This window comes from Schistocerca americana, chromosome 1 (assembly GCF_021461395.2).
Source record: "Schistocerca americana isolate TAMUIC-IGC-003095 chromosome 1, iqSchAmer2.1, whole genome shotgun sequence".
Lineage (NCBI taxonomy): Eukaryota > Metazoa > Arthropoda > Insecta > Orthoptera > Acrididae > Schistocerca > Schistocerca americana.
In genome coordinates, this window is record NC_060119.1 from 931996092 (window position 1) to 932021332 (window position 25241).

Here is a 25241-nt window from a genome sequence, read left to right on the forward strand (position 1 = left end):
AATGGTTGAATCAGTGCTATTCTATGGATCAGAACTATGGATCTTAAATGCAGTTCTCAAAAGAACTTGCGTAGGAGGGCCAAAATATCAAAAATTGAAAGGAAAACTAATGAAGTAAGAGCTGGAATGAAAACAAATGATACAATGATTGATACAATTGAAAGAAAATCATTAAACTGTATGGGCATACGATGAGAATGCCAGATCATCGGTGGCCAAAGAAGGTTTATGAATGGAAACCACCCGGCAGACCATGACGTTCTGGGACAGACCACATAAATGGAGTAACGGAACATCGCAGCATCGACAAGGAAGATGCGCTGGATAAAGAGGCTTGGTGAAGGATGACAGGAACACAAGATGTTATTAATTAATCATTGTATTGCATAATCCTGTAATAATAATAGTAAATTAAAAATCTAACCCTAAAAATCCTAGGTTCACATGACAACATGATATAGTTAGGTTCATGTCCCACTTGATCGATTTTCAAAATTTGTCAGCTTAAAATTTTTTGTAATGACCTTTTATTTTCCAAATATATGCAATATAAATTTAGCAGTGAAGTGGTTAAGGAAAGTGCATCTCACTTATTTAAATTTTCTCTGGTTAATTATGCACTAATAAATAAGAGAAATAATTATCTGACAACGAAAATGACGTATTTAAGTCACTAAACTAACACACTGTAGGGCCGCTCCAGTCAACAAACGATCGGCCTGTCCCAAGCCATTTCCGCCAAAAAATGCGTCATTTGATAAGCCTAATTTCAAAATCGAATTTAAACGTAGAATACACGAGATTCGAGGAAAAATTTGCCTTAAGCATCTCGTTAGATATTCTCAACGCTACGAATTATTCACGGAATGGTATTCAGGCACTATCGATTAACAAGCGAAACAGTAATGAACTCAGTACGTTCAGATCCAGAGTTGACGCGATTCTACCCATTAAAGGTCTTTGTTTTACTACAGAGCTCTCTGAAATGATGATTCTTGCATATATTTCATGATTAAAAACGGCTTTAATAAACAACTCGGTACGTGATGTGTCAGTGCTGTAACCCCCCCCCCCCCCCCACAAACACACACACACACACACACACACACACACACAAGTTAAGTTTGAACTGGTACTAAATGTCGCATTTTGCTACCTGTTAGAATAGATTGGCGGTACAAGAAGGTTGGAACGGAACGGAAAAACCAAATTGCTAACTGCGAGAATCGGAGTAACATTTGATTCACAACTTCATCCTTACTAAGAATCTTGTTTCTTTCGTGTGACATGTCAAGAATCTGAAAGGAATGCGCTGTTTTTTAAGCTTCACAAAGACTTTATACAACTAAAATAAGTGTACCTCAATTTCAGCGGCTACAGGAGCGAAAGCCATTAAGAATGATTTCTACGAAAGCCGCGCACTGCCATCCATCCAACGTCTAGAGCGTTTGGATAGTAAAGACATCTCAACGAACACAGCAGCCGATCTTTCCGAGGGAGCAGACAACAGACGAGCGCATCGCTTAACCTGCCTGGGGAGGAAAAGTGTATATTCTTGTATGTTCATTGTTGTATATAAACAACGTTTTTGATGGCTTTGTTGTTTATGGCATGTCGACCCGCGTGCAGAAAAAGCTGTAATACAAGGAAGATAGTGTGCAAGTATTTTAACAGCTTTACGGTGTGTGTCAAACACTTGACAAATTTTGGGGTGGGAATATCACATAAAAAGGTAAAAAACGCGTATAAACACATTTTCGAAATATTTCGCTTTTTAGTCAAAGGACATTTAACTAAGTTCTTGAGTCAGAAACTCACAACGAAGGTGTAAGTGTCTTTCGCTTTCGCTTGTACATGTATGCATTAGCACATCTGAGGACGGAGGAAAGTTCTACGGGTAAAATCACAGAATAGCCGTTAAGACTAACGTGTATGCTGGGATTTTTGCTATCTGGAACGTTCACGCGTTCTTCCACTATGTCTTACACGTGCTGTCGACATGGAAGTCAATCGGAATAACACTGCGGGTTAGCTACACAACTTGGTTGTTCATATAAGAGGAAGCGTGTTTCTCATGAGTGAGAGGCTCAAATACATTTCCGTCTCACTCTTCGATATACACTGAATAGTGTTATTTTGACAGGCAGATAGGAAAGAAAAAGTTTCATGTCTTGCACGTTTCACAATTTTTTGAAATATTACCCATGGTGCATTCAGCAAATGCTTTAGAGCAGGCGTATCCAACCCGCGATCCGCATGCGGCCCAAAGAGTAAGTATCAATGCAATCCAGGAAGACCGTATCTATCACGGGATCGGGGAAAAGAGCAATGAATTTCCGTTTACATAAAGTTATGATGAACTGAATATTTTCAATTTGAAACTCTCACCACACGATGCTAGTCTCTCATTGGTCTACCCCGTTCTCTCTCTCTTTCTCAGTGATCATCGTTAGTGTTAACTATATTATGTGCAGCCCAAAAATACTTTTCTTCCAATTTGGCTCAGGTAAACATCCCTGCTGTAGATGATTCCAACATTCCTTGGTAGAGTCGCTTCTCGTAGATGTCATCAAGGTGTACGAAACTATTAGAAAGCGTCTGCGGGCAGTTGAAAGTTCCCGACAGTGCACGCCAATATGTCGAAGCGGATGGCGATCTGAACATTCGTTATGAATGTCCGACTTCAGAAGTTTTCAAAAGTGTTCCATCACCAATAACCCAAACTGATGGATCTTCAGGCCCACATTTGTATAGGATTCTTGATTTGGTGTCAGGTATATGCATTCCTGACATCTTAAATCATTCGAGCAATTTTTTTTAACTTTTGGCAACATTTCAAACAGGTACTGTCGAGCAACTGCGAGTAGCCTCTACCGTTTTAACTGGGCAGAGTACGTATATACACAAGACTCTCGCGTGGCACGTGCACGCTCTTGGCCTTCAGACACATGGTACAGTATGGGCGACGAGAAGCCCCCCGGGCAGGGCGTGCCATTCATTCCTGGACGGCTAAGCGAGTTTCTAGGTCAGAGCCGTGCCACGCTGGACGCTCGCAGCTGGCCTTGGGGCTGGGCTGCGCAGGTAGTGTGGCCCAACCGGCCGTGGAGGGTCGTAAGCGCCAAGACCAGCCCATGCCGCACATCCTGCATACATTATATTTCGTCGTATCAATAATTTGCAATCAAGCAATTTCGTTACTATAAGTTCAGTGACAAGAGAGTGCTCCGGTCCGAATGGATTCCAGTATAATATTGGTAAAAGTCGAATATCAAAACCTAATTTTTTATGAAAAAAAAAAAAAAAAAAAAAAAGCGATCCGACCTAAGGTGAGTCCGAATCACGAACTTCAGAGTTCGTGAAGGAAGCGACAACGAGTCTTAGCGCCCGAGTTGCTGCTACTTAAGCAAGGGCACAGGGCGACATTCAAGATAGTGACGAAAGTAAATAAGAGTGCCACAGTGTATTAAAGTCTCGATTATCTCAGCCGCCTGGTAGTTGAACAACCGTACGTGGTTTACCTCGCCTAATTTAGGAATATTTGTATTACTGTCTGAAAGCTTCCGCAAACAATAATTTATATTACTTTTTAAAGAAAGTCCCCCAGATACTGCTCGGCTCACGTCATGTCCAGGACCGACTAACTCGTCACTCGCCATACTTAAGTGGAATTAATATGAAAATTTTCCTCTGTCAGAAACATATCATCACATGGTTGGTATAAGAGCTTTGTTACCACTGCACTTCGTACGAAAGTTGCTTTCTGTTTTTACGGACGGCCACAGGATGGGGCCATTAGGTGTAGCATTAACATTGGTTTAAATTTTGACATTTATGTTTAAAACAATGGCTGCTCAGAAATTGACTGAGTAGTCTGCTTACATTGAGGATTTAAAAAAAGTGTTGAGGAAAAAACTGAACTTTAACATGAAGGCTCTCGTTGGGTGATTTTTACGATTTTTTGTAACGGCGTATCTCAACGACAATGTCTCTAATTGCTTCGTTCAAATATTGGTAATCAATCACATTCAGAAAAGACGGTTTACAATAGGCTTTCAGCGATTCATCAGGGTCAGCGACGAATTTCGTCGATGCCGACCAAAATAGGCTGCTGTTCCAAAAAAACACAATGCTGCTGTGCACAACATGACTGAAAATATTCGGCATGTAACTTACAGTGAGATAGGGACATCGCTGGGCGTTCCCAACATTTTTAAGTACACAGAAGATCTGCTCCTGATGGATCGCGAACAATTTGACAGAAGACCAAATACAGGTTCGTGTCGATTGGTGTGAGGAAATACTCAAAAAAATTCGACCATGGAAATGCAAATACGTATACATCTTAACAGGAGCCAAACCTTCAATACAATCATACGAGTCACAAACTAATCAGCAATAAAGAGTTTTTATGTTTCACGATGAAACAAAAACATAGAGGTTCGTTCAGGGAGGACTAAGAAAATAACAGCACTTTTCTTTGGTTACAGTTGACATGTTGTGACCGTAGCTTTAGACGTTATTTAACTTGTTAACGACAATAAAAGAAAAATAATTCGTTCAAATAAACTTAAAACAGTCATCACCGCTGAAGGAACTTTATACTACCAAGTAGAGGTGTGAATTGGAGACTTTTCTAGTTCTCACATAAACAACCCACACGTGAAATTACCAACCAGTTTCGTCCAGCCTTCTGTAAGAAGTTGTCACAAAATATACAATTAATATAAAAGCTAATCACGGATTAACACTGTAGAAGAGATTGTGAACTAAATGACTGCAATCGCGTGCACAATCAATGAGTGGGTAAATTTGACAGGCAAATTACTCCCACAAAAGCAACTTTTCCCACAATTACGAACTAAGGGTAAGAACCAGGGATGAGAAGACTGGGATGATTTTCAGACTACTGGAAATCAATTTACTAAATTAATCCCAGGACTGTGTGTTATTAAAAAGAAGAAAGGAGCCATTGCATTCTAACCTACTTCTCGGTCGCACCGTCGAGCAAGAACACCTTTTTTCTCGCGCCTGTGTATAGATGCAACTCTGGCTTAGCTACTGTGCCCCATGCCGCACAGCAATAAAACAGCAGAATAAGTTGGCGCATTCCCTGTAAAGTTGACAGCGCAGTGGAAACACACAAAATAACGATATAAAACCGATGGAGATACGCTCTCCAGCCCACTCAAATAGTATCCATCCAGTAGGGATTGTTAGGTTTCGATTCATCGTGAAGAGTGGCCTGCAAGCATCTCAGTTGCGATATATTCTGAACTTCACTATCTGGCGGTCAGATGCGTACTGAAACTCACGACAGTAATCCAGTCGTATCTCAAAAAGACGCGCGAGATTTCTGCGATCGCTATACCAACAAGGGCTCAATCCGGGTTTTGCAAGCAACCTACCATGTCGTACGCCACGCATGAGTACGCGCCCTCGTTCTCATATTTATTACTCACGTGGCTCGTAAACTTCTTATTTCCAATATAATGAAAAAGATAGGTTCTTCACTAACTGACACGACGAATTGCAGATAGGCACAATGCAAAACATTGTTACACACTGAGATTTAGATCACGCACACATTCACACAAGGAATTCAACGTGTCGTCATTACGGTGCGTAGCAATCTCTCTTTTTCAGAACGTTGATATTCCAACCTGGACTTTCCGTTGTCTGATCATACTTATTCCCTTTAGATTAGTTTTCACTTGATACGCTTGTGATCAACAGGAATCAACCAATCTATCTCCATTTTAATTTAGAGTTGTCACATTAACGATCGTAACCCCGCTTTCTCAGTTATTAGTTTCGTCGCGATTGATGATGAATCAACGCGAGACAATTTTCCTGTACCACTACGAGATTCAACGATGTGTAGAAACGGTGCATTTTATAAGGACACAATGCTTACACATTAAAGACTGCATTCGCAACGAGATGAAGTTGCATATGAGCTGGAAGCATTGGGTTTTCCATCCCAGTGCCATCAGCTTATTCGAGAACGTGTGCTTCGCGGTGACACCCTCGGCGACCCACATGACCATGGAAGGCGACTAGAGCCAGTTCAAGTGAGCCATCTCCGACGCGGATCGAGAGGGGCCGGCCAAAATAGCTTGCGGCACGTTTGTCTGGTATCGCTCAGACGTCAGAAGCTTCAATAGCGCCTGGCCAAGCGAGCGGCAGCCGACGTCGGGTCACGGGCCTGCAGCACACAACTGCCGGAAGGCAGCTGCAACACCTGTACGCCACTTACGCTGTTCAACAGAGCTATTTTAGCTGTCTGTTCAAGTCGCGCCTTACAATACTGAAATATATGTGCTGCAATAGTCATTAGTCCCTTTTGCCGTATGATTCTATATACTATTACGCATTTTTCATAAGCACTAAAATTAGTATCATGCATTATATACGTTTGAAACACAGGTAATTTTATAAATATCAATTTTGTGGGAACCCTAGCGCAGCTACTGTACAAGCTGCGCACCAAATCTCCGTAAACTAAGTAAAATGAAAGTGTTTTTAAAACCAGTTAGAGAGAGAGAGAGAGAGAGAGAGAGAGAGAGAGAGAGAGAGAGAGAGAGAGAGAGAGAGAGGGAGGGGGGGGGGGGAGAGGGGGGGGGAGAGGGAGAGGGGAAGATCCAAATTTAAAGCTACAGAATCCAGAGTGTCCTGAGAAAACACGGGAAGTAGTTAACTTCAAAACGTTCTTCGGGAGAAAACGATTCTTAGATACGTTTCAATATTCCTGCAGCGATGATTTAATAACATTATTCTGATCACCGCAAAACTAGAGAATCTACGGCAAGTAGCTTAATTCGTGAATAAAAATCGATTGAAATATTTTCTTAAAGCTAAACAGTAGCTTCGTCACCCACTAAATGAAGGCTCTAGTGCAATACTCGGTGGAATTCCACTGAAAACAGCCGATACGTTATACTCCAGAAATTACGGTCTAACGCCACTCACCAGTCCAAAATGCTACCGGCGTTGGGAAGAGGCGCGAAACACGAAACAGGAACACATATATCTAACGAAGCTTGTGCCAAACAGTAAATACCTACAGGATACAGTTATTGGATTACATCATTATACTCAAAAATGAAGAAAACTAAACTTACAGCTTCTGTAGTCTTAAAATTTTCTTCATTTCTTGCCCGCAATTACTATTTACAGACATCAGTTTTCAATTTCGTGCTCAAATTCCTTATCACTTGACAGTGTCGTAAATGATACGCGCTTCTGACGTCCGACAGATAACGTACACCTGACACTACCAGGTCGGTGGATAGGTGATTAGCTGTCTTCCCTGTGCTGTTGCGACAAACATAGTTCCTCGTTTTCTTTTTTGTGCCACGATTGTTTCGAAAAAGCTGTCTTTCTTTTGCCCTAAAAGCAACATGTAAGAACACGCATAAGAGACTCTACGCTTGAAGAAAAAGCTACCACGTGTAACTGCACCCCCGATATAATTGCGAAGTAACAATGCTTACTACGCCAGGCAACAGCAGTGAACACTGCAGAAACAGGAATGTATTAAAAGTATAAAAACAAAATTACCAAGAAACATAGACTATGACAGAATTCGATTGTACTGTTAACACACTAAGCCTGTAACACGGATCAATACCAGAAGGTCATTTGCTACATAAATGGGCACATTTTCTTTGAGTTTTATAAAGAAAGTAGATCGACAGTATCAACTAAGTTAATTTTATGCTGCTAATTTTGGTACTGTGGAATACAACTGGTCACTATGGGGTTTATGAACTATGTGGGGCAAACACAACGAGACAAATGAACCAGCAAATCAATGTACAGAATGATCGAATGGAGGAGGAGCTTGTCATTTTCACAATAGGAAAAATAATTGTTCAAGTATGAAACGACAACTCAATCACGAATGGAAGAGCTACATTTCGGAAAATCTACTGGCTGCTTCAAAAGAGACCCACGATTTCACCGTTATATCACTAACGGATGGCAACTCAACATACAATGGCAAAGGCAGAGATGAACAGCGTGACTAGCAAGTACACACAAATCTGGTGGCAAAACATGGTGCCAAATGGCACAGATTTGTTTAAAACTAGTTAATGCGTAAATCTAAAGGAGCAGAAAAATTTGTTGAGTATAAGATGAAGAAAATAAAGCAGGTGAACGTAGATGTAGTATAACTTCTGCGAGTAAATTTTCATTCGATAACTTGGGGCCCGGAAGCTATGCGACCACTGCTTTAGATAGTCCCTATGGCAAGGCGTCATTTTATCGCAGCGCACAAAGCTGCTGATAAACGCGCCTTTAAGAAATAATAACTTCCTGCAGATAAGGGGATACGATGGCTTTTAACATTAACGCTATACTGGATCTAGACCGGTTTATTACGTATGAATTAATAAATAGAGACGCGTTCGGCACACGGATCGTCGTGACAAACCAAGCAGACATGACAAGCGAATTTTGGGTCCGTATTTGCGGACTGTTAAAAAAAACGTTAAGGTGACCTTAAACTGATAAGTTTTTCATCATTAGAAGCAGAAAGTCCACGAAATGATACGGCGGATACAGCTGATTACGAGCGACGCTTCTTCCGCGAAGGACAGGCGTCATTTTTGACGTTATTTGCTCGTCTCTTTGCCCAAGGTCTTCTCATATCACCGCTTGCTGCTTTCACTTCCTCCGTGACGCATGTTATGTAGCTCTTCTGTGCCGACTACTACGTCTCGTTAACAAAGAGAAGAACGATCGGTGGAAGGCCAAATATCCACCCCATCGAATGTGATTGCTAGTGACTGACATACAAAAGACAAATACACAGATGTTTAGGTTAAAATTTCATCACAGCCTTGTCCGCTCTCTGCCGTTCTCAACACGAGTGACGTTAGTGACATTCATAATATTAAATATGCGGAAAATCGCGTTTCTTTAGTTTACGGCCTTCATCCTACGAATTTATTTACTCAACTACAAATGCTGTTTTAAACGAATTCCTTTATCGCATGATATTAATTTTTCCATTGGTCTCAGTTTAGAAGCACTGTCAATATATGGGAAAGGAACCGAATAGTTTGCACTATTCTTCTCAAGTAATATAGAAATACTACATGTCCCCCATCCGGCAAAACGAACTATACTACAATACCTAAAATGTTAAGACTCATCTGTGAATACAATGTGGTCAGTGTATGACAGGTGTCTAAGGCAATAGTTCAAAGGTCTAACTGCGTAGATCATGTAAGAAGTCATAAAACATCTACTTGTTGCTTACAAAAAATTATTTCTCCAATGTGTACAAAATTCTTTGGAAAAGTATCCCAGCATCGTCGCGGAAAAGTTAAACACAGCAGGAAATATGCGTCAATAAAGTAACAAATTAACGTGGTTTGACATATTATCTGAACACTGTCTGAATACGGCAACGGTTAAAAACAACAAATCAAGTTCGTGAATCAGAACGGTTGATTTCTATTACAATCTTACTACACATTATTGTACTTTACACGGGAAAATAAAAGGTAAGAAAAAGGAATATCAGTGTTTAACGCTTCATCGCCGTATCTTTCTCGAATGAATCATCTTAGCATTTCCCTGGAAACGAATGGTGTGTTGTTATGATGCAGGAGAGAGTCGAATGTGACATTCTTGACGGAACTTTCCGCCTGGAGTAATTTTTTGGAGGCATTGGCTTGGGAAGAGCACCCGTGTGTTGTATTTATGATTATTTATTCGACTTTCAACTTGCATTAGGTTTACTTAAAACAAGAAGTTGAGAAATGAAGCGCAGTATAAGACTCAGCATGTTCAGTTTATATCATCGTGAAAACAGACGAACGACTATATAGTTTTACGCGTTTTGTGGTTTATCTAAACATCACTCTTCCTTATTGTAATGATGTGGTGAAACTGCCTTAGGCTTACCATTCTCGTACATTTTTGGTGTATTAATTACTGCCCAAATAATCTCTCTTCCATGCGAAAGTACTTTTTTCACATGTATACCTTATGGTTATTCACGGATACTGTCGAAACTGAGAACGTCAATCTTACGAAAACTAGTAAGTCTTAAATTTTTACACAACTATATGCGCAACGAGTTAGGTAGCGCATTTAAGACACGACCCTCACTCACTGAAAGAGCGAGACATTTCTTGATATGTTGCTTAAATCACTAAGGTCCTTGTCGATTCGTCTCCCCGCTCACCCCCTCCCCGCCCCCCCCCTCCCACTATGTTCTCCGCCCCCTAGTGACATCGCTAATCCTTTAAAACTAGCTTGTAAGAAGTTACTCTGGAGTAAGAACACTGTGTGCACAGTAATTAGAAATTAGGGAGGTTGTAAAATGTGCACACGATACATACAACTGATTTAGCATGAAATCGATCCCAACGAGTCAACATCTGAAAGTACGACACATCGAAACATTGTCCATAAGCTTTAGTTACGCATATGAATTGGTAAACAGTCGGTTTAAAATTCTGGTGAGTTCTCAATGAGTATAGAAACGCTAACGCTCAAGTGTACACGTACATATGCTTACATTATTGTGTGTGTGTGTGTGTGTGTGTGTGTGTGTGTGTGTGTGTGTGTGTGTGGTGGGAGAGAGAGAGAGAGAGAGAGAGAGAGAGAGAGAGGACTACTGCACTCATAGGACGGCTGAAGCTGCCGCTGGGGTTGGCTGGTATTTGTGCGGCTCGCGTAGTGGCTAGCGCGCAGATAACGGAGACCTGGCTGGCAGGCGCGCGTCCCGTTCATGCCTTGAAATAACTCCGACGGCCTGACGTGCGCCGCCATCGGCGACGGTAAACATAGAAAGTAGACCACACATCGGCCGGTCCGCACTTATCACAGCCATCTGCTGCTCGCCAAAGAGATGTGCAATATCAAGGCCTCGTGCAATTCCCGATACAGTAAAATACATACAAATTATTATACGCGACCCCTATTCGCTCGTAAAGCTGCTAAAAAATAGTTCATTCGCGAAAATGCAATACTTTGCAACAATTAACACCCCTCCACCCAACAGGTATCGCAGATCTTAAATTAACTGCTATCCTACATGCTGTTGATCTTGTCCAAAGCAACTTCAGTCTACTCCTTCAAGATGAAAACATCCCTTACATTTCATGGATGTATGCATAATGTTAACTGTATGCCCTTTCAGTTGATCAATATTTTTGATTAGCAAAATATCAATGTCATGTTAACTTCCTTACACTCCCACTGGTGAAATAAAATTATTCTCCGAGCATTCTGGATGACCATTGTTCCTCTCTAAATCATGATAACCAACATGGCACAAGGGACAGAACTTTTTCACACGAATCTGAAAGTGCACAGTAGTGATAACATATGTTTCATAATAGTTGCATAATACATTTTCTCAGTAGGTCTACTGACAGGTCTTTGAACAGTATTAAATATCTTTACACACATATGTGGTGGATACGGAAATTAACTAGGTAAATTCATTTGTTAGCAGCCACTTCACATATTGGAACTCTAATAAGTGATTTCAACACCACACATGAATTGTCTATCAATGGCAACATACTCCAACCAGGTTAGATGACTGGTAATGTTGCATACACGCATGATCCGAATTGGATACTGACAGTCAACTTAATTGTCACGAGTCAAACACTTTCTTCCCACATTGGAAACCAGCAGTTTCCTTATGTTTCAGCATAAACCAAGGCCCAGCTACAGATTTGGTAATGCTGCAGGACAGGGTGATATAAGGTCACATAAAAAGTAGGTTTAATTTGCATGTAGATGAGATTTTACATCAGTTGGTCACCATTAAAAACATTTGAAACTACAAAATAAGAGCACTACGTTCAAAAATTTAAAAAAGAGTCCATTTAATGTTTGAAGTGTCCTCATTGTAATCAGAATGATACCATTAGACTAAACATCAAAATGAAATGAAATTTACTCTTTTGAATGAGAAAGACCTATGAAAGAGAACTTGCCACATGAAAAAATGTTCCATAAATTTCAAGCAACTCCCATATCTACTCTTACATTTTTGAAAACTACATCTTCAAATCAGTCTCCCCCCCCCCCCCCCCCTTCGACACACACACACACACACACACACACACACACACACACACACACACACACACACACACACAGAGAGAGAGAGAGAGAGAGAGAGAGAGAGAGAGAGAGAGAGAGAGAGAGAGAGAGGACTACACCACACGTAATGATGGGAAAGGGATCCTGAATACAGAAATTCCCTTTTCACGTGACAAAGAACATAATATGATATATAAGAAGGGTGAGCAGTGTCGGATGCTGAGGGATCACAGTGAAGAAAACAGATGCCATGTACGTGTGAGACAGACACAGCATTAGAAGCACCTGAAAGAGTCTGAATGGAGACCCAGTGCAGGCTTCCATTTGGTTGTCCAGGCAAACCATGCAATGTTAGAATTTGAGGCATTCAGATGTGACAGTGGCCTAATGCTGGACTGCATAGTTGGTTCCAGTTGAGCATGCCTGACTATGACAAACTAGGATCACAGTATTGTGCTCCACACACATCACAACCACTTCACATCTGCACCTGCCATCCAAGACCAAGTAACTGATTTCCTGCAACATTCTGTGTCACCATGCACCATACGTCGGAAACTAGCGGCAGCTGGACTAGAGAATTACAATCTTATGCGTAAGATGCGATTAACACAACAATACAAATGGCTATCTTTACAGTGGTGCCATGGCTGAGAAGCATGAACTGATGATAATGTTGGATTGTGTTCAGCAATGAATTGTGGTTCTGCACTATGCCAAATGATCACAGTCAGCAAGTATGACTTCAACAGTGTAGAGTATGATCCTTCCAATGTTTTGGAGAGGGGAAAGTGGTGCTATTCCTGGCGTCATCGCATGGAGAGCCATCTGGTAGGACTTCAGGTTACTGCTGGCTGTAACTGAGGGAACTCTGACAACACAACGATACATCAAGGGCATCTTACATTGTAAAATCTTACCTCTCAAGAGACGGTTTCATGGTGCCCTTTTTCAGCTAGCAAGAAGATCAAAATAAGAAAATTCCTACAGTGCTCCATGTGCCAGACATAATGTACACCATACAATACAAAATATACCACAGATGAAGAAATAGAGACTAAAAAAATCCCATCTTTTCTAAGTTACATATTCACTTGCAGCCCTTTTCCAGTATCTATACAGCCCTATTCACTTTTTAACTATCAATGATATCGATGAAATGTGATCCACATCTGGATGAAAGTATGAAATGATTAACTAAGATGTTCAATCTTTAGTAAGCATAAAATATGGTATTAATTATTTTGTGTACTTAAAAGGGCAAGTAACAAAACCCTGATATTAAAAAACTCAACACAAGAATTAAGTCCACTAGTCTACTGTACTAAAAATTATTTTGCAGAATTTATGCTGAAATACCATCACAGACCCAATAAAATAGTGATAGCAGAAAAGAAACTGGTAACTTTTTATAAAATCTCAGAAAATATTCATAACTATAACAACTGAATCTTAAATGTCAGAAGAAACTACACAACTTGCAATGATGGGAAATGGATCCAGAATGTAGAAGTTCCCTTTTGACATGAATAGTATACAGTGTGATTGAATGGTTTTGATATGCTATTCAGAAGAATGACAACAGATGGAAGAATGTAGAGATGTGTCACTACTAGCAATTCCACAAAAACGCAAAAATGTATTAAATTTCCAATATATGTATTTTTCATGACTAAGTAACTACTCACATAATGTAAATTACATAATATGGTACTCATTCAGACATTCACTTGCTGTTAACTGGAAAAACCAATGCTAACAAGCAACAAAGAATCTTCAGATGTTTTTGTGAACGAAACCAGTGACTCCTCACCCTGAAGCAATTTAGGAAATAATGAAAAACCTAAACCAGGATGACTGAATGAGATGTTGAACCCTATTTCTTCCCATATAATCAATTGGGTAGCTGTACCACAGCACTATTTTTTCTACCAATTACTTAGAATTAGGGTGCAAATTACTCTGAGTTTAATTTGTATTAGTGAATTTTCTGTTGAATACCATGGTATTTAATAAAGATGCAAAAAAGAATTGGCTGTGGCCTTTTTAGCTCTTTCTACTCTAGACTGCAGTGGTTTTCCTCTGACAAATCTTGAATTTTACCTCATCTGATATCACAATGAAAACAGAAAACTGAAACTTTCATGTACACAACTGTAAATGTGAATACAGAAAATTAATATTCTGACTGACAGAATACGAAAATCATGTTACAGCAAAAGCAGGACAAACTTGCAACTGGAAGAAACAACAGACAACATAAGGGGTTAAGAATTTTATTCTATGGGTCAGTGTTGAAACAAGAACACTAGGATATCTCACGTGACTGTCTACTGTTACACAAACAATTCCCTTTTTTTTTTGCATTTTATAAAAACAGTAGATTAAGTCATTAATTAGGGGTTAACAAAGTGAAACTACAGCCATCAGTGTATAATTTAGAGCCGTTTTCTGCAACTATGCATTTTCAATCAACTGAACTTTTAAGAGATTTTTGTAGAATTTGTGCCCAATATTCATTTTTTGTCATCTGCATAAAAAATCCAAACCCAAAGAATAACTTAAGAAATTTTTCACCCTTGCTTTGAATATGTACCACAGTCAATTTATATGATATAGTAAAATTTTTGAGGCAGTGAAAATATAAATTAAAAATACTGTTCTATGATTAATGGCCATGACTACTTAACAACAACTTACAGACTGACTCAAAGCTACAATATGGGCCTATTGCATTCCTGCTCAGTCATAGTTCCTCAATGATTCGAACAGGTTAGTGCAGAGTCAGTTCAAAAGAACAGGAGGCTAATCTTAACATTTTCATCACTGAGAGATATGTATTCATGTTTTGTGAACTGAATTCAATGTGTTGGGGTAGGAAAATTATGGGGGGGGGGGGGGGGGGGGGGGGGGGGGAGGGAGGGAGGTTTCTGCACTAGCTATACCACAAAATATTTACTGAAAAACATAAAGAGAACCATTGCTCAGCCTCTGTTATTTCTCTCTATTTCAAACTACATTCAGTTTGTTTCATAAGACTGTTTAGTGTGATTGAGTGGACTGCCAGGCTACAAATCCAAGGGTCTAGGGTTCAATCCCAGTTGGCCCTAGGAGTTTTTTGTCACTTGCTGTGTATTTTACTGTAAGCAGCAATTTGTCAATGTGAACATTGTTATGTTGCACTGCAGTTTGGAGTCCACTTCAATCTGTGGATTCCCCTATAACTGACTGGCTATGCCAGTTTGAAGGTGGGTGAAAGGTAAGGGCATAGTGTCTCCATTAGGACCATGTATTATATAGCACTGCAACCTTGGGGTTGTAACCATTAAATTTCAGTTAAATGATAAACTAGACAAATGTTCAAGGCTGTCAGTTCGACTAAACACTTAGGAATCACAATTACAGACAACTTGAATAGTGGGAAGGTAAACTAAAGATTGTGTTGTTGGCAGAACACTGAGAACATGCAACAGGACCCCAAAAAGAGACTGCCAACACTACACTTATTCAGCCTCTGCTAGAGTACTGCTGTGCTGTATGGGACTGATAGAAGACATCAAAAAAGTCCAAAGAAGGGCAGCCCGTTTTGTATTACCACAAAATAGGGGAGAAAATGACACAGATACGATAAACATGTTGGTGTGTCAATCATTAAAACAAAGGCATTTTGTGTTGCTGCGTTATCTTTTCATGATATTTCAGCCACCACCTTTATTCTCTGAATGTGGAAATACTGTACTGTTGTCAACCTATGAAGCAAGAAATGATAATCATAATAAAATAGGAGAAATCAAAGCTCATACACAAACATTTACACTTTTGTTTTCCCCTTCCACTGTTAAGGAGTGGAATGGTAGAAAAATAGTCTGGAGCTGGTGCAAAAATCCTCTGCCAAGCACATAAGTATGAAATGCACAGTATAGTTGTGGATCTTAGGCTTAATAAAAGCATCTTGTCATGACTTACTAGTAAGCTGAATTAACAGTTAAGAGCTGTTATCCTGTACAAACAATTTTTAATAGATGGCTATTTACTAAATACAACAGTGAGTAGTGCAATGGAATAATGATACTTGTGTTAAAAATTAGTTAGTTAACAGAAAATTAAAGAGAGCTAAGTGTATTCACAAGGCAGAGCACTAACTTTCAGTCACACAGTTGCATCATAATATGAGATTATTCTTTCTGTTTCATTCACAGGCAGGCATTTTAAACAATTCTATTTCAAGCAGCAAGCTCTTAATGACATTTTTCTATCAAGACGATTGGATAATGAAAGTAACGGAGTCTGTAGGCATTCCGAGTTAATAAGGATTCTCTAAACTTGCTCATGAAAAGGAAAGTCCTAAAGTGTGTTTCTAACACACTAACTCCATGACCCATCTGGTTACAAACCTAACAAAACATGTCAGAAAACCCTTTCATTGCCTCTAAGCTGACCTGCTGAGGATCCACAATACAGGAAATGCACAGAAGGACAAGTCACACAAGAAAGGTGTATCCAGCCTCCCTTTGCAAATGAATTGCACCTCAGCATATTAATGTTATTATAGTGGCAAACAACCAATGACCACCAAAGGTGTTGTGTATCTATCAAAACTACAAAACCAAGTCAATTTAAAATAAACTGAAAAGCAGAGCTACTGGTGGAGAATTCTTCAAGTTGTCTACTAAAATACACATTATTACCCTGAATAATTAGCAGCAATCACACCAGCAACTGCTTTTCTGTCAGAGACGCAAGACATAAGTAACCTTTCTCCTTTCCTGTTACTGACACAGCAGACAAAGCAAATTAATGCTGCCTAAATAAGTATCATCATAAACTACACTCATATAAACAATACAAAAGTGATCATCTTTGCAGAAATAGAACGATCAGAGCAAGAAGAAAGTTCATAGTTTAACATTTGATTAACAATGATAAAATGAGGGATGGAGGATAATCTCAAATTAAAAAATATATAAGGAAATCAGCACAGTCCCTTTCAGAGTAACCACAATGACTTTTCTTGCAAATGATTTTGAAAAATCACAGAAAACCTAAACAGGAGTGGCTGGAAAGTGGTATTAACCCTGCATCTTCCTAATGATTGTTTAGTGCCACAATTAATGTACTATCCCACTTGATTTGAGGCACAAAATCAAAATTAACAAAGCAAATTACACTGCAGTGCTTTACTTTTTCTTGCATTGATAAAACTTAACTCTGCTATTTGTAAAAGATTAACTGAAACAAAGGTAGCCAGTAAATCTCAGAATAAATGTGTAAGTAGTAGGAGAGCGAAACTACAGTTTACCTACACTACAGCTGCAGCGATTTGTTTCAGTATAGTCATAACACGGTAAGTCTGTTCAAGTAACGTCAGAAGTGCTTGTTATCGACACAGAATTTACCCAAGTTGGAAAAACACTTACACTGGATCTTGACACTAGGAATTCATCTACATATACATGGGTATGCGAAGTTCATTGTTTACCCAATATGATGAAAACAATCCCAATCTCTAGACTAGAAGTTTAACACAATTTTCTGGTTATGTTATGGAAAGAAATATCAGGCACTTACCATTAGGGCCATACTTCTCCTGGTACTTCTTCACTTGATCTAGCGTGAGGCCTCTATCTATATCAACATTGAAGTAATTTACTACCTCCTCCACAGTCTTCACGTGAGCGTCCTCCATGGCCACTCAGTTTCTAGTGCACTTCACGAGCTATTTCTTGTGTTCATTAACGCACTTGCAGCAATAGTTCTGTAAGACATGAGGAAAAAGACCCATCATTAGTTACATCATAATAATTATTCCAGGAATCAATTTGAGAATGTAAGCTATGTTTACACTACACAGATAACAGCATGTATTTCCTTTTGCTTATAATGCCCGATAATAATACGCAGGAAATGATACATAAAGTGCCTATTCCACTAACCGGACTGTTCGGTTAGATGACAAAAAAACTAACAATATCGTTCAAGTTTATCGCTGCACAAGGACTGATTTCGCAAGTTAAGAATAGAGGCAATGAGCTGAACTTCAGTGTTATTTTCATCTGCGTACTGCCAGATCAACATTTTCTCAAAAAGTCAGCATGTCTAACTTTCTAAAGTGGCAGGCGCAACGGACGCTTTCAGATTCGCATACTACAAAATAATAATCATGAAAACAATATGCTACGAAGCTTCCTTTGTAATGACAAACAGAAACATGCTGCGCTCCTAAAACCGGAAATGAGATTGTAGAAACTTACCCGTATTACCTCTTTTGCAAGAAACTTGGCACAGAACAACTCTTTAACTAGACCTTCAAAGCACTGAAGGAGCACTCAAAAACACAAAAATTGGGAAGAACTGATATAATTAATATCATAAATAAACACAACTAAAACTGACGCAGACCCTCTCAAAAAACCACGTCATGTTAGCACATTTTGCTCACAGCATCACTGCCTTACGGTAGGCCCAGCAGTTGGCTCTGCTGTCTGGTGGCCGCTTTCGGCACTACCACTACGTTACTCAACTGTTCTGAATTATTCCGAAACCGCAAACGTCGTTAGTTAGTACATCTGGTTCCCTCAAACAAAATCAAAATGATTTTACGTCCTCACAAACTTACACCTGAACTCTAAGGTTGCATAACAGATGCTACGCTAAATGAGTGTTTCGAAACCGGTGTGTCTCATGTGGTCGAACCTGATTGGCGCACTGCTTCTGTCGTTTCTAGCTGTTGCTACGGCGGAGCTTTCAAATGTGTTATCGTAGCGACTATGTCATTTATGTGCTACGTGTATGTACTCTTTGGTATTTCAGTTTGCAGAGAGCAACCGATAAGACACGAATCGCTAGAAACTATATTACGAACTGCAAATACCATTTTTGAAACTTGCTATTCACCTATGGTCAATAAATCTTGGGTAGTCGTAATATAATGTAACATCGTCTACTGGTCGTAATTATTCGCAAATATCGAACTCGCACTCTACAATTCCTACAACTGCGTTGACTGAAGATAAATTTTCCAACGAGTCATCATTCTATTGAATGATCCTAAAAGCAACACATTTGCAAATATACATCATGGCTGGGTTTAATGAAAATTCTTAACTACCATAATTCCATAGGTATAAAGTATCACCTGTGCTATGTGCTGAACCGGCGGCCAACTTAAAATCCGAGCACAGTCTGCAGATGTCCGCTTGGACCGCCTCATCATTTCCCCCGGGAAAGAGCCATGCTGCCAAATCGCTTGCCAGGAGCGAACACTTTTAGCGCATTGGGATGGCTTTCTTAATTATTTTGGCAAGTGTAGCTAGAACACGATGTGCCAATAGACAAGGTAGGAGGGGAAAATGGGGGAGGGGGGAGGGGACGAAGAGCGAGGTAGACCATTTTTAACTTAGGCTTCCCATGAACTATTTGGTCCCAGGCGAGTGACATATTCGCTAAGCCCTGCCAAAACATTCCCGAGCACTGTTTCGTGGTTGGCATTAACGGAGCACCACACAATATTACGCAAGGAAGGTTCATACAGTATACAATGGACAAAACACAGGGCTACAAACACTTTCTTAAAGGTAGCAGCCGTTCCGCTTTATAGAGCATTTTCATGACTTTGTACGGTACTAAACTAGAAAAGCTGCATATTCGGCTGAAAGGTTCTGACAAACCATATTCTTTTCCTTTCTTTTGTAATTTATAACGCAGTCATTTAATATTAGCTTCATATTGCTCATATTCCTACAGAAAATCTTACGATAAAAAGTCTACAAATAACTCACATTTTGATTCGTGCAGCATGCAAATGAATGATTTCATTCAGGTCTTCTAATCTTATATTCAACAAAAATATTGGCAGCAAACCAGAAGAGTGGAATTTCATTTGCATTGCTTCAACTGGGGGAGTCAAACCAATAACATCGAAACGATTCATTCATCTTTCCATAAGCAGACGTGAGCTCGAAAAACGCGTTTAAAAATTAGCTGTAATTTTTTACAAACGAACGAAAATGTTTCTGACCACTGCACAACATTCACTGAGTCCAAAGGAATGAAAAAACTTATGCACAAGATTTCAGAGATGAAATCACAATGATTGTCAAGGAGAACGAAGCTTGGCAGCTTACAGGTAAGTGCCTTGGCATGCGCAAAGCGCTTTTTGTAATGTCGATGCGGTGATATAACGGGAATTAAACATCAAAAGTGTTCGTCTTTAAGCTAGTGAAAGCACTGAAGCATTTTTGGCAAGGATTCACTGACCATACGCATTTTTTTAACAGAACCTTCCGTAACCTAATTAGGCTTTAGTTAATTAAAAAAAAGCTTTATTCTGCCAAATCTTTCACAGCGTTGTTGTGATACTCCTTGTTGAATCAGGCTAGAGACAATACTCAAAAACGATTCGCCTGCTGTCCTTCGGAATGGGTCATTTCAAATGGTGCCACTATTTAATTACGAACAAATTTGAAGACAGCTCAGTGAATTGTTGGTAGATTCGGATGAAGAACAACTAGAGACTAGGCACGAAAGTCCTCTACATTTCCAGACAATCAGGAAGAAAATTTCAGATATCCTACATAAACTGTCAATTCCCTTTTATCTTTCTCCATTTCGCCCTGATTCCTCTGTTTCAGCAACAGTCTGGAGAACAGGAACTAGGAATACGAAATAAACACCGCCAGATTGCAGGAACTTGACAGTGTTGCCAACTTAAACGCTTGCACAGCATACTTGTTGATGCACGTATCCAGCGCGTTGAAATGTCGTATAAGAAAGGCGGCCGCACTGACGGACTATCGATGTCAGAGCCAGAGGTTGTGGCACTTCCCTTCGTGTCGCGTCCGCTCTCCGCACTCGACGCCCAATGTTAACGGCACACTCCAAGTACATAGACCGCGCACTTTATCTTCACCGCTACAATCCTCGTTGGCTTCATTTCATCACTCCGCGTCGTTGGTGTAGGATCTCTTAACATAGTAAGTCACCTATAAAGGACACTGAACTTACCTATAAACACTTGAGAGTTAGTGTGGTCCCTGTTGCACTTGTTTCGGCAAGATTTTTGATCACAATAAAAAGGGTTACTTAAACTCACTCAGGGGCCCCTAGTTCCTGGGTTTGCGCTAAACCCCTTTTATCATAACACTCAAAAACTCCCGAAATATGTATATAAAAAAAGGCAACGCCTGCGCTGCTGGACGAAACGGGGCACCATTACAAGGCGGTCCGCACTTAAATAAGCTCCGCACGCGCGCCATCTGTCGCGAAACTCTAAAAGCTCGAGGGGCATCTGCCAAAAACCCCTTCCACCGAGCAGCCGCACTTCACTCGAGCCGTGAGCGGCCAGGACGCTCGCGTATTTTTGATTAGCCAACAAATAACTCGCAAGGCGAAGCCTTTCTTTCTTCTCAGAATCCACCCTTAATTGCGTCCGGCTGATAATAAATGGTTGCCGGGCGGCGTGAATTGGCAGCTGTTTGTTTCTCATATTGCACAATGTCTTGGGTAATTTGCTAGGCTGCTCATGATTTCAGCGAAGTCTTATGAGCATATTGCCTTTTCTACGGAAGGGACCGAGCATATGTAGCACTAGTTGGAGAGGAATGTCATTACCAGTTGGTAGACATAACACGTATGGCCTTGCAAACACTGTCGCCATCCTCACAGCAACGCAAGCTTCACACGTGCCGTTTACTTCTGTCCTTCGACGGGAAATTGAAGGGTTTAATCCAAGAAGAGGATTTTTTTGCGTATTATTTCGTATTTACCTTATGAAGCCTCCCCATCTGTCTGAACGGACCCAATACTTCCAGTCCCCTTATTGTTGTACTCCAATTCCAGCCTCAAAAATTGTTACCGTGAAATTTGTTTACATGACAATCCTAGTTACATACCAAATGAAAATCATGTTATGGTTTGACGATTCAAAACAGCAGTGGAATGGTACGACATCGTGCAAGATTGCGAACTATTACAAATTTTAAAAAGTGAAAATAAGTAGCATTGAACATATTCATTACCTGACATTGTCATTTCTACTATTAGGGACAAATACAAACTGTTCATCATTGATGATGGTCTCAGCCACCACATAAGTTTCTTTTTCGCCGTCCGAATGTGTTGCATCTCTGTATACCACCTGATCAACAAAATCTGCAGAAATCGCCTTTCATCACAAAAAAAACCCGAGCAGTGCAAAAGGGTACTCTCAAATTGCAAATGAATGTGCTCAGACCTAAACTAGTACGACACTACAGTACTACTACAAAACTGCTTGTCACAAATTGCAACGATTAAACCATAAAGACAACGAAAAGACAAATTTGCTAATTACATATGTCGTAAAAAAATCTGGCAGGTAGGTTATCTAAGACACATGTGTACACACCCGCAGCATAGATGACACTACGTAGATAAAGAAAGTGGGGCGAGACGACACACCATTGACAACGATGAAGAAAACGATCTGCACTGTTCTATTTTTTCCTTAAGTTATAAGCCAAGATGTAGAGTTCCCATACCGACAAAAGAAATTATGCAGACCTTAATTATCTGAATTGTAACTACAAAACTACGAAAATAGTCCGAGACTACACTATTCCAGCTCGGGTTTCCTGCAGTCGTAAAGGGAAACATAGTTCAACGTTTCACGATGAAAGAAAACAGCAATAACGAAGGTACAGGAAAATAAACAAAACCACAAGAACCAAATACAGTTCAATAGATATTTTCACGCAATCAGAAACGTATTTCTAAACTACGGCTGGAAACACACACATCAGTCTTTTCCTTACCCTCTCTTCCAGTAGTAGGCCATAATAAAAAAAAGGAGTATCAGATTTACCAGGAACGGAAAGTATATGGACATAAATAAGCACGTAAAATTAAAATTAAAACATAAAGAGAAAATATAAATAAAACATTATCGAGCATTGGTACGAGAATTGACGCCCGTAGAAAGGACGGGAATATCAATCGTCACAACTGTCAGAGAGTGTTCATGCCGAAAGTCAAAATAGCCATATATCATCAAGTAAACAACAGCATGTAGAGGTGTTTCAGAGTACATAAAATCCTACAGACTATATGATGCCGGAATTTAGCACACCTCGCATCTATTTGTGATGTGCACACGAGAGACAAATGATTTATGTAACTGTAAAAAAACTAAAAAAAAGAACTGTGAGTTAATTACGTGGTTTATTTTTACTTATCAAATCTTATTCTGCAACTGTCTTCTATTCCACTGTTAAGAATTGCATTTTGTAACTGCAGTTAGTATTTTCCCATTGATGGATACGGGGAATTTGTTCGAAATAGTTGGTTATAATGATGAAGTGACGTATTTGTGTGATGAAAATATTTTATTAATGTGTCTCCAGTGAAGCTCATTAGATATATAGGGAACTAGGGACTGATGCATGAAAGAGGACAAGTGAAGCTCATTAGGTATATAGGCAATTAGTGCCTGATGCATGAAGGAGGAAGGTAGCTGCCATTAAAGAAAATCTGACAGCTGTCTCCAGTAAGAAAGCGATTGAATAGCAGTATTCGCTGAATAGCTATTATGTAAAAATGAAATGAGCAGTAATGTTAAAACGACGTTACGCAACCTAACCAACAAGGCGTGATTGTGGAAACACAATCATTCTCACAATTCGAGCTACATCATATAACAGGAGGAAATGAAACTTGCTGTAACTTACTTTATATGCGTATGTGAAGAGCAAAACGTATTGAATGCTATCAGTGTAACAGCTGCAGACGTACAGTTTGGAAGAACGTCTCGCTTTAGAACACCTGTAGCAGAAAGATGCTATTATGTAATTTACTATCTTATCACGTTACAAATACCTACTGTCACGTGATCTAATCGCCGCGTGTGCAGTCTACATGTGGAGCTACCGAGAACAAACAGACTTCCAAGAGATCCAGAATTATTGCATCACACGAGAACACACGCACAGCGTCGACTGACCTGCAGAAAAACGCTGATTTCACTAAAAGACTACCATTTAACATAACATTTGCCAACAATGTTTGCTGAAATGCTTTTTAAGCATGTAGGCTGAAGTGTCTACTAGAGCAAACGCAAATGAAATATGTTTTTATTTTATGGTGGAGGAATTTCTTGTACACTGTTTTCATGTACTAACCTACACATATACGAACTTCGCTTGACTACACGAAATTTTTTTTCACACGTTCTTGCATTTTACGTTAGTTTTACACCAATGTTGACAAACTAAACTTTGCGGCGCCGGGAATGTTTCATGTTTATAAAATTATGTTTGAGGATAGTGTTTGTATTATCTCACTTCTGTGTTTTTTTACTGATGTTGCCATTTTCATGTTCCAGTTTAGACCTAAAGATGGTCTGCAGCGCAGAGAGAGAAAGGTATTCGGTAGTAAAAAGTTGTGATCCAGACGTTGTTTTTTATTACTCCGGATGTAAACTGAATATTTTGAGATAGGGAGGCAAGATCGGAAGTGAATATTCCAGGCGATACGGGTTTTTGAAAACGGGACGCATGTCAGGCGCGTATGAGTAAACTGTCTATGTATCACGACCAATGAGTGCCTGACGTGTCGACTTTGGCTATTTTCCTCATTAGAAGACATTTATCGTCAGGGTAGACGCTTAAGAGTAACGTCGGCGTCCAAGCCGCTGAGAGCTGGCTAACGTTCGCAATAAAGATTTACACTCGGTGTGTAAAGCTTACGGATGAAAGTAACTTTCGTATGATGTGTCACTGCTATGTAACATAAGTCGATGGAACTTGGGCCACACGCAGAAAGAACTGTTGCAGTATAGTACAGTAGGCAATAAAGAAATACGCAATAGGACGAACAGAAATGACACTTTTATTCAAAGACGATAATTATGTTGATCTCACTGGGGTTTATGATGATCCCCTGGACAATACAAAAGGTGGGAGATGGTTCATAATACGGCGTGTGATTGCACAAAATCAAATGGTTCAAATGGCTCTGACTACTACGGGACTTAACATCTGAGGTCATCAGTCCCATAGAACTTAGAACTACTTAAACCTAAGGACATCACACACATCCATGCCCGAGACAGGATTCGAACCTGCGACCGTAGCAGTCGCACGGTTCCGGACTGAAGCGCCTAGAACCGCTCGGTCACAGCGGCCGGT

The 25241-nt window shown here is 39.9% G+C and overlaps 1 protein-coding gene across 5 annotated transcripts in view; it reads right to left on the reverse strand.

The window, feature by feature from the left end:
- The window catches only part of LOC124615405 (calcium-transporting ATPase sarcoplasmic/endoplasmic reticulum type), a 92421-nt gene extending 71128 nt beyond the window's left edge, over window positions 1–21293 (reverse strand). For 4 of the 5 annotated variants that reach the window (XR_006979789.1, XM_047143279.1, XM_047143288.1 and 1 more), the window contains exons 1-2: window positions 21085–21293; window positions 17650–17836 (exon numbers count right to left, since the gene is read on the reverse strand). Coding sequence is in view for 4 of the 5 variants with exons in the window: in XM_047143279.1 (XP_046999235.1) it covers window positions 17650–17767 (118 nt within the window). In the remaining variant the exon portion in view is untranslated. Of the gene's footprint in view, window positions 1–17649; window positions 17837–19216; window positions 19239–21084 lie in introns of those variants that run through there. The other variant, XM_047143269.1, reaches the window with a different exon arrangement.
- Window positions 21294–25241: the final 3948 nt, after the last annotated feature.